Source organism: Peromyscus leucopus, chromosome 1, assembly GCF_004664715.2.
Source record: "Peromyscus leucopus breed LL Stock chromosome 1, UCI_PerLeu_2.1, whole genome shotgun sequence".
Lineage (NCBI taxonomy): Eukaryota > Metazoa > Chordata > Mammalia > Rodentia > Cricetidae > Peromyscus > Peromyscus leucopus.
Genome location: NC_051063.1, coordinates 193,529,693 through 193,539,588, shown reverse-complemented (window position 1 = coordinate 193,539,588; position 9,896 = coordinate 193,529,693). Strand labels below are relative to the sequence as shown.

At 44.6% G+C, this 9,896-nt stretch overlaps 1 protein-coding gene across 1 annotated transcript in view; it reads right to left on the bottom strand.

Moving 5' to 3' along the window:
• Positions 1 to 628: 628 nt before the first annotated feature.
• LOC114685187 (zinc finger protein 431-like) overlaps positions 629 to 9,896 on the bottom strand; it is a 72,844-nt gene continuing 63,576 nt past the window's right edge. Inside the window, exons 4-5 of the mRNA XM_028859804.2 lie at positions 5,003 to 5,554; positions 629 to 2,362 (exon numbers count right to left, since the gene is read on the bottom strand). Of these exons, the coding sequence (XP_028715637.1) occupies positions 5,506 to 5,554 (49 nt within the window). The 3' untranslated portion in view covers positions 629 to 2,362; positions 5,003 to 5,505. The remainder of the gene's footprint in view (positions 2,363 to 5,002; positions 5,555 to 9,896) is intronic.

Sequence of the window (9,896 nt, the reverse complement as noted above, 5' to 3'; positions counted from 1 at the left end):
ACTTTGCCCATGATCAAATCATCCCCTTGTGCAGCCCTGCTGGCTAAAGCAAACTTGGATTCTCTGACCCTGAGTAATTTGGCCCTCACAAATTCCCCCTTCTAAACAATATAAATCTCAAGTGGGCATATGGAGCTTAACTTTATGCAGCTCTGAATCAGCTTTCTCCTAAGAGCTTGCAAGTAGCTGGAACAACCCACAGCAATACTCCTCCCTATAGCTGCCACATCTCCCAGTAAAGGAGTAGAGGATGATAAAGATAGAATGGCCTTTGTTGTTGTTGTTGTTGTTGTTGTTTTGAGACAGGGCTTCTCTGTGTAGCTTTGGAGCCTGTCCTGGAACTCACTGCAGCCCAGGCTGGCCTCAAACTCACAGAGATCTGCTTGCCTTTGCCTCCCGAGAGTTTTGGGATTAAAGGCATGTGCCACCAATGCCCATCCTCGAATGGCCTTTTTTAATGGATTCAAGATGTCTATAGCAGTCTTGGCTGCACCATGCCATTTTTGAAATCAATAAGCTCCTGATGCAACTGCATTAAATCTAAGAACTTTTTAGTATTACCATTAACATGAACAGATTAACAGCATAATTCTAGCATGAATAGTATGATACACAATTACAGTTCTTATAAACATATCCAAAAGCAAAGTTTTAATAGAACTATTTATACTTTACAAACTTTAGCAAACATCCAAAAACAATCTCTTAAAAGAACTATTTGTATTTCTTGCAACAAAACTTAGGGTACATTAACACAAGTTAACATTAATCCAAGCAAGGGACAAGAAATATTTATTTTTAAATTAAAGAGACCCAGGAATATTAACTCACCCCCCTTTTTAAAATAATTTTTGAAGCTGCATCTTGAGCCTGTATGGAAAAAACAATTTGTCTATACCTATACCAAGCAGTTCTATTAGTACACAAAAGGTTAATTTCTACACAAAACAATTCACGAGTCACCACAGTTAATAAAGCATATATGTATACACAAAACAACTCATAAATCATCACAGTTGGTAGAATCTATATGTGTAGGTAAAGTCAAAATTGTCCCATTGCAACTGAATCACTCCTATCCATCCTATTTCTTAAGTCTGAAAAGTTTAAAAACTTAGTTCTGATACCAGTCTTAAAGTTCCAGTAAATGTTCAAAATCAGGGCCTGGCTCATCAGCTGCCCTGAAATCTTTGTATAACTGTCCCAACTATCATAATCTTTTGCAGTTCCCTGGTGTCCAACAACCCCAGTTCAAACCAGCATCTCTGAAACTTTTGCTCTCAGCTACAGCTGTGCTTTGCAGTCTGTAGCCTTCCCCTTATGCAATTTGCTCCAGGGCTAAAGCTGTTAGCTCCACAATAGAAATCTTTGAATTCTCTCAAAGAGACCTTCTTACAGCCAGCAAACAGAAACTGCACCACTTTGGCTGCTGGCTTTCACAGTCCCAGTTATTGAATACCAAATAGCAGCAAAGCCTTTATCTTGCTCTTTTTTTTTTTTTTTTCAGTCCTATTCCTGGGGCCAGAGGCTCTCAAATGCCTCTCACCCCAGGAGCTCAAAGTTTCCTCCCAGTTGCTATGAGCCATGGCATTCATACAGCAACCCTGGCTCTGGGAGGAATCCCAGTCATGGTCAGTCATGGCTGCTGCACCCCGGCTCTGTTACCTGATCTGCCGGTGGCCTTCAAGTCCTCTGTGTGCTGCCTTGTTTGCAAAGCCAAATGCTGCTTCAGGGCCCCACATTCTGCTGCTGAGAGCTAGGGCTGCGTCAGTATCAGCAGTTCCCACAGAGCCCCGATTTGACTGTTCAACCTGGAGCACAGCCCTTACCTCCACAGCTCCTTGGGCTCTAGTGCGTTGAAGTTGCTCATCTGCGTGCTTCTTATCAAGCTGCTGCTGCTGCTGCTTCTCTGCCTGGGTCAGCAGTCTCTCTGCAAGGCTTCCGCTGCTCACTGCTGCTTGCCTTTAGTCTCTCCTGAGGAGTCTCTGCTGGGCTTTGGCCACCAGAAATTCTGGCTCTGGGTGACAGACCTGCTCTGGCCACTAGGTTCTGAAGTTTCTGCTGCTGCTCTCCAAGCCACTGCCTGCAGTTCACCTGGCTCACTTCGTGGCATCTCTGCTTGGCTTGTCAAGGTTGAATGCAGCCTCAAGCCATGTCTCTCTGGCTCTCAGAGCATCCTGGCTGACTGCACTCTCCTTGCCACAGCTCAGCTGTGGCAGAAAGCATGCAGAACCCCTCATCTTGTTCTGGCAAGGGGTGTTTGCTGTTTTTGATGGCTTCTGGAGCTTCTGAAGACACTCAAACATCTAAGCTCACTGTCTACTTGGTCCTGGATGCTGCTTTCTGTGTCCCAGGTCCCATACTAGGGGAAAAAAAAAAAACTACCCTAAGTTAAACCTTCACCAAAACTTTTTTTTATAACTTTAAACCTAACTTAATAAATAGATAGACAGAGAGAAACATAGACAGAGATAGGTACTTGCTGCAGCCCAACTTTGCTTTATATTTGAAATTCTACTCCTGCAGATTAGAATATAACTGCCTCCTTTAATTAATTAGTGGGCATGACCCCTTAACCCGTAGTGTTCCTTCTCTTTGTCCTCTGTACCTAAGCCCCATATTGGGCACCATCTATAGGAGCCCAGCTCCTACTTTTTGAAGGGTTCTCAGGAGGAGGAGAGAGGAATAAGAAAATACCATATAGAAAGAGAGACCTAGCTGAAAAGTAGAAAGACAGAAACACAGGACAGCTTCAGTAGGGCCTCAATCAACATCCAACAGCTTTGGAGATTTATTCAAAAGGCTTTTTATAACATGCCAAGGGGATAGGCAAAAGACCTCCCCCTTGCTAGATCAAAGCATAATGTACAGCTAGGTGTAGACCCTTCAAAGACCTGGTAACCATGCCCAGGGTCAATCCATCTCCTTATGCAGTCCTGCTGGGTAAAACAAGCACAAATTCTCTGACCCTGAGTAATTTGGGCCTCCACGGAAGATGTCACACTGAACCACATGATACACACAACCACATATCTACATAAAAAATGTAGAAACACAATTTAAAACCATACTTTATCAGAATATCATTAATACAGATAAATGTGATAAACAAATATATATATATATATATATATTAAAATCTATAAATATTACTGAGACAAATGGCTAAAAGACATTTAAAGAAATGCTCAACATCCTTAATCATCAGAGAAATGCAAATCAAAAAGACTCTGAGATACCACCTTATACCTGTCAGAATGGCTACAATAAAAACACCAATGACAGTCAATGTTGGAGAGGATGTGGAGCAAAGGGAACACTCCTCCACTGTTGGTGGGAATGTAAACTTGTACAACCACTGTGGGAATCAGTATGGTGGTTTCTCAGAAAATTAGGAATCGAACTACCTCAAGACCCAGCCATCCCACTCTTGGGCATATACCCAAGGAATGCTGATTCATACCATAAAGATACATGCTCAGCTATATTCACAGCAGCACTATTTGTAATAGCCAGAACCTGGAAACAACCTAGATGCCCGTCAATGGAAGAATGGATGAAAAAAATGTGGTACATATACACAATGAAGTACTACTCAGCAGAGAAAAACAATGAAAGCATGAAATTTGCAGGCAAATGGATGGAACTAGAAAAAATCACCCTGAGTGAGGTAACCCAAACCCAGAAAGACAGTCATGGTATGTACTCACTCATAAGTGGATTCTAGATATAAAATAAAGAACAATCAGACCACAACCCATAGAACCATGGAGGGTATATATATATATCATGGAGGTCCCTAGGACGACTGTGGCTTATAATAAATTTCTGTTTTACTCAATTATCGGAAAAAAAAAATAGCCAAATGAGTGAAAACACATGAACTATGAACCAAAGGCTGAGGGGCCCCCAGCTGAATCAGGCCCTCTGAATAGGTGAGACAGTTGATTGGCTTGATCTGTTTGGGAGGCAACTAGGCAGTGGGACCGAGTCCTGTGCTCATTGCATGAGTTGGCCGTTTGAAACCTGGAGCTTATTCAGGGACGCTTGGCTCAGTCTGGGAGGAGGGGACTGGACCTGCCTGGACTGAGTCTACCAGGTTGATCACGGTCCTCGGGGGAGGCTTTGCCCTGGAGGAGGTGGGAATGGGGGGGTTGCCTGGGGGGAAGAGGAGGGTGTGGGAGCGGGGAGAACAGGGGAACCCGTGGCTGATATGTAGAACTGAATGGTATTCTAAAATAAAATAAAAGGAAAAAAAAAATATTACTGAGAAATCTAAATGAACTATATTTAAGTAGTCATTAGCTCTATAGTTAAAAGATTAATTATTCAAATGCTAATTCTCAATGGTCTAATTCCCTGCAGGCCATAAGGCTTTTTTATATTTCTTTTTAAAATTTATTTATTTAATATATTTGGGCATGCATGTAATGGGGCATGAATGGAGGTCTGAAGACAATTCATGGGAGTTGGTTCTCTCCATCTACCTCTGAGTTTTAGGTATCAAACTCAGGACATCAAGCTTGGTGGTAAGTGTCTTAAGCCACTGTCTTAGTTTCTTTTCCATTGCTATGACAAGATACTTGAACCAAGGCAGATTATAAAATAAACCATTTAATTCAGGGCTTGTGGTTCTGTGACCACCATGTGGTGAGCATGGCAGCAGGTAGGCATGTGCTGAAACAGTAACTGAAAGCTTGTATCAACTGGTTCACAGCAGGAGGCACAGAGAACTGACTGAGAATTACATGGGCTTTTGAAACCTCAAAGCCTGCTCCCAGTGACACACCTTCTCCCACAGCGTCACACTTCCTAACCCTCTCCAAACAGTCGCACCAGCTATGGCCCAAGCATTGAAATATGAAAAATGAGGCTACATGGGCCATTCTCAGTTAAAACACCACACAGCAGAGCCAAAGACTTGAGAATTGTTTTCAATTGAAAATGTATTAAAATTTTCCTGTGGTGGCCTGAGAATACAGCTTAACAGGAGAATACTTACCTAACATTCACCAAGCCTCAGTTTAACCCTCAGCACTGCAAAAACAACAACAACAAATCAGTAAATGCATAGACTAGCCGAAACCTCTACTCTGCTGATTAAGCTGTTGAACTTTAAAAAACTCTGGTTTGTCACCTGTTTAAGGAACCACAGGGTCACATGCTCCACACCTTTATTCTCTGACTCACCTCCAGTCTCAGAAGTCAGATCCATTCTAGGGACAGCTTGGCAAGAACAAAGCCATCATCTGGAAGAAACACTCCTTCAATATGCTCAGGTCACAAAAGAGGAGAGCTGTAGCCTACACTCCTATGTCCCCTTACCCATCCCAGACCAGCACAAGCACCCAGTCCTCCCAGGCATAGGGCATCTACTGCATCCTTAGCAGCAAAGATGCCACTTCCTCAACCCTGATGAGAGGAAATTAATTTTCATGTTATCAAAAAAGGTTTCCTTACCTCTTCCAAGAGTGTTTTACCAATTCTGCCTTTTCCAAGACTGGCTTAATCTGCATCATCATCCTGGACAAGCTGTGCTGGGATAACTCGAGTGCTGCAAGAAGGAAAAAGGATCAGTACACAAGAAAGGGACCAGGACTGTGTACAGTGCAGTGCTTTATTAAATCTGAGTGCTACTAGCAGCCATTGTACTTTACTAGAAGTACTGTACTACACCTGCAACAAAGCACTTCACATATTTTCTCCCTGAGGCTAACTAGGTTCAAGAGCCCGCACACCCATTCTGTCCCAGACAAGACTTAAGACATTTTTTTTTCATGACAGGGAGAATTACCTCCTCCCCTCTGGATGGGAGAAGCAGTTATTGAAAATCTGCTCCCCAGAGAACTTACTCCTTGTACATTTCACTCCCTACCCATTTCCAGTAATAACCTTGCACTTCTGACCATAACGATCACCTTTTGTCTTTATAGGGGACAGCAATTCATCAACACCAGCACTTGGACTGATCTGACTAGCCTGGAGGGGGCAGGCTTACTTCCAAAACCCCGGATGTCCACAGTTGTTTACTTATAACAAGGAGCAGCTATTTTTCATTTGATGTATTTATTTCACAGGATTTCGACAACAGACAAAATCCCTAAAACAGTGTGATGTGTCTCTGGTTTTTCTAGTCTTGGGTCTCTTAAAAATGTGAATAAATCAGTAGAGGCTTACAAAGAACAGTCATAAACCAAGCATAAGAAACATCAACCATCAGGGCAATTTAGACATGGAGCAATGACATTAAAGGGATGAAATGTCTCCTGGCTAGTGCTCAATATTGCTAGCTTGTTAAATATTTTCTCTTTCATGAAACTGGTAGCCATTTAAAAGGGAAGGCCATGGATTCCAATCTGAGGATATCTAGTGATTTTCTAAAAATGCAAACACTGATTAACACACCAAACTTGTCTCCTAGGCACCAAACACTACCTAGTTAACAAATCACAGGCATTCATGAGCACAAGGACCACTGGTCCTCAAGAAATAAGCTAGGGAACAACTACCCAATGGCTTAGGTAACCCTGATGATCTCTTTGATCAGAAGCAAACCCAGGGTGATATCCATGGTGTTTATCCCTTGCTCAGGGGAAAGACATCAGGGTCATCTGGGTCCCTGACTTGCCAATGCATTGAGCACAGAGTACACACCCTGCAAAACCTGGCTCATCTGTGCCCTAGAGGAAAAGGCACAGAAGGGAATATGATACACAAAAGTAAAGGCCAGCAAAAGTCATGGGGAGGGACTTCTGGATACTGCTTCTTCAAAGAAAATTTTAAAAAACTGTGTTCAGTTTAGGATGGAAACAGCAGTGGGCCAGGCAGTGTTTGTGCCTGAGGAAGAGGTTGACACAGGCTAGGAACAAGTGCCAATAGGTGAGTGAGATGGTCAAAGGAGCTACTGGCTCACACTGAAAGCTCTGGCTGGAAGTTATAGATGTTCTTGTGTGTTGCTGGAGGGCTTCTTTCCAGGTTCCCCAAGCCCCGCAGTCCCACAATCCACTTATAAAATAATCACTCAGACGCTTATATCACTTATAAACTGTATGGCCATGGCAGGCTTCTTGCTAACTGTTCTTTTATCTTAATCTTAAATTAACCCATTTTTATAAATCTATACCTTGCCACGTGGCTGGTGGCTTACCAGAGTCTTTACATGCTGCTTGTCCTGGCAGTGGCTGCAGTGTCCCCCGCCTTAGCCTTCCGCTTCCCAGAATTCTCCTCTCTCCTTGTCCCACCTACTTCCTGCCTGACCACCTACTTCCTGCCTGGTCACTGGCCATCAGTGTTTTATTTATATAGAATGATATCCACAGCACTTGTGCTTAATGTGAATACATTCTGTGTGGTCAACATGTGTGTAGGGGGTGATGTCCACTGTGCGGAGTAATATGAAGTGGTGTGCTCTCTCTGGGTAGTTCAGTGTGGTCAGAGACCTGGAATTTACATAGATAATGTCAGTTTCTTTATGGGCAATAAACATTCAAGAAATTCTGAGAGAGCAGTGCTGTGCATTGTGGGACTTGACAACATCCCAGCCTTGGCCTGTGAGGAGCCAGTGATGCCCATAATTCCTTGGCCCAGATTAGAATTGTGTTTTCCCAATTCAAATAAATTAATTAATAAAACATCTCTCAAAGCTGTGCCAAGTCATTTGTGTTTTAGTTAATTCCTAAAGTAGTCAGGTTGATAACCAAGAAGAGCCGTCATAGGCTGCATTCGTTAATAAAAAGGAGAAGTGTTTGTTTGTATCACTCTTGAGTGACAAAGCCTTGAGTTACCTGGTACCCCACTCAGCTCTTTGGAATATCCTTTGATTATCAGAGACTTAGCCTTGAGACTTAGCCTTACTGTCCACAGGGCAAATCAAAAAACTCCGCTGTGGCCTCACATTCTTCAAAATCAAGATCCTACTTGATTTATGTCCTCTTTGGGGTCTCCAAACCTGAGCAGTCTCTGACATTGCAAGAAGCATGACTGGGCAGTGTGTCCTAGAGAAAACTAGTCTGAAAGTTTTCTTCTAGAACATTCTGGGGTAATGGGACACTCATATCTCTGAAGCTTTCTTATATTCTGATTGTATACGAAATGGAGCTCTAAACCTAGGAGGGGAATGGAGAAATGTCAATCAAAATAAGGCAGCCCTGAGCTCTTGTAGGAGCAGCCAGGCCTGTGACAACAAATTTACAGTTGTCCATGTCATGTCCAGACATTCCTGGATACCTTAAGGTTCTGGAGTCTCAGAGACCAGACAACACTCATGGAAGGAAGAAGATATAATCTCAGGGGCAACAAGGTGGATGGATGTCCTTAAGTGCTGGCACTTGAGCCAAAGAAGCAGACAGGCCTCCTCATGAAGTCCCCGGGCTAGGTGACCCCAGAAAAATAAGTAGAGAGGTTGTTGGCCGCTATGCCTCCCTTGGGGCTGACCTCACAGACACCGATGAAGCACACATTTCCTGTGTGTCTTTTTTTTAACCAATTTAAGTTCAAGGATGTGAGTCCCTTGAGAGGGTAGCTTCTTCCACCCTGTGTGGCTCCCTTTCTTCTGAAACAGTTCGTGGTGTCAGAACTCTCCCTACGTACCTTAGAATCCAGCTATTCTTTTCCTAAGGTGAAAATGATGTGTGTTCCAAAGTGGACAGAGATAGACCCAGAGGGCACTGGGACTCACCCAGGTGCATCACCCAGGAGTCTCCAGAGGATGCCCCCCTGTCCATGTCCTGGGTCTCTGAAGCCCCTTCCTCCTCCTTTCCCCCTTTCAGGCCCTCTTTGGAGCTGTTCTTGCTCTGCTTTACAGGCGAACTCTTTTGCACACTCCACTCAACATAGTGAGCTGCTACAAAAACTGTCCCATTCTCTGAGACCAGCAAAGGGCTCAAACCCTTTCTCTAGTCTTGGCCTCTCCACTTTAGCTCCCTGGCCAGGTTTCCTGAGACCCCTCCCTCCCATTTGCAACCACAGCAGCCAGGTCCTCCTGGCAGCGGCCCCTGGAAGTCGCCAGTAAGCTTCGCCCCAGCGCCAAGACCCAAGCACCAACCCTGTTCGCATCCACGGCTCAAGTCTCCACTCAAGGTCGCCACAAGAACTAACCGTACCTCAGTCACCTTGTGCCCTGGGTCAGAGCTGGCTCCACACCCAGACACCCGCCAGCCTGCTTGTTGCTTCTGGGTTCTCTGCCCCAATCACCTCACCTGCTGCTCGCCTGTGAGCTCTCACTTCCAGGTTCTTGAGCACCTGAGGGAGCGAGACCTCTTCACCTCAGAGGGGGCGGGGAGAGGGGCGCGCCTTAAGGCCACGCCCCATCTGAGGGCTTGCGCTGTGAATGTCCCCTGCGGTTGGCACATTTCCTTCTCACAGACCTCAGAGGGACGGGGCGCCATGGTAGCCATGCTCCTTCCCCTGGTAGCCACTCAAGCATTTAGTATGCTATCAGAAGGGAAAGAGTGGGGAAACTCCTGAAGCCTTGCCCACTCACACCGCCCTTGTCGGGCGAGTCCAACTGAGATCTGGGCGCTTGCCTTTCCCTAGAACACCCTCTGTCTCTAGGTTATGTGGTATTTCCTGTCTCCTAGCAGGAGGGTTAATGAGAAGCTTCCCTTTAAACAGAAGGCTGGACAGGACTCTTAAAGGTGTGGTTTGGAGGCCAGGCCTCCTGCATTCCTCAAAGCTGCAGTCCTTAGTGTGGATGGGCATCAGCAGTAGAGGGTCACATATCCAAGTTCCACTCTGAAACCTGGTGAATCGTCCAGTGTGGGTGCTGGGAAATAAATACAGATCCCCTGAAAGAGCAGTGGGTGCTCTTCTGCCTCATATTCTTGTCTTTTTTTTTTTTTTCGAGACAGGTTTCTTGTGTAGTTTTGCTTTCTGATCTTGTAGCAGTGCTGAACTCA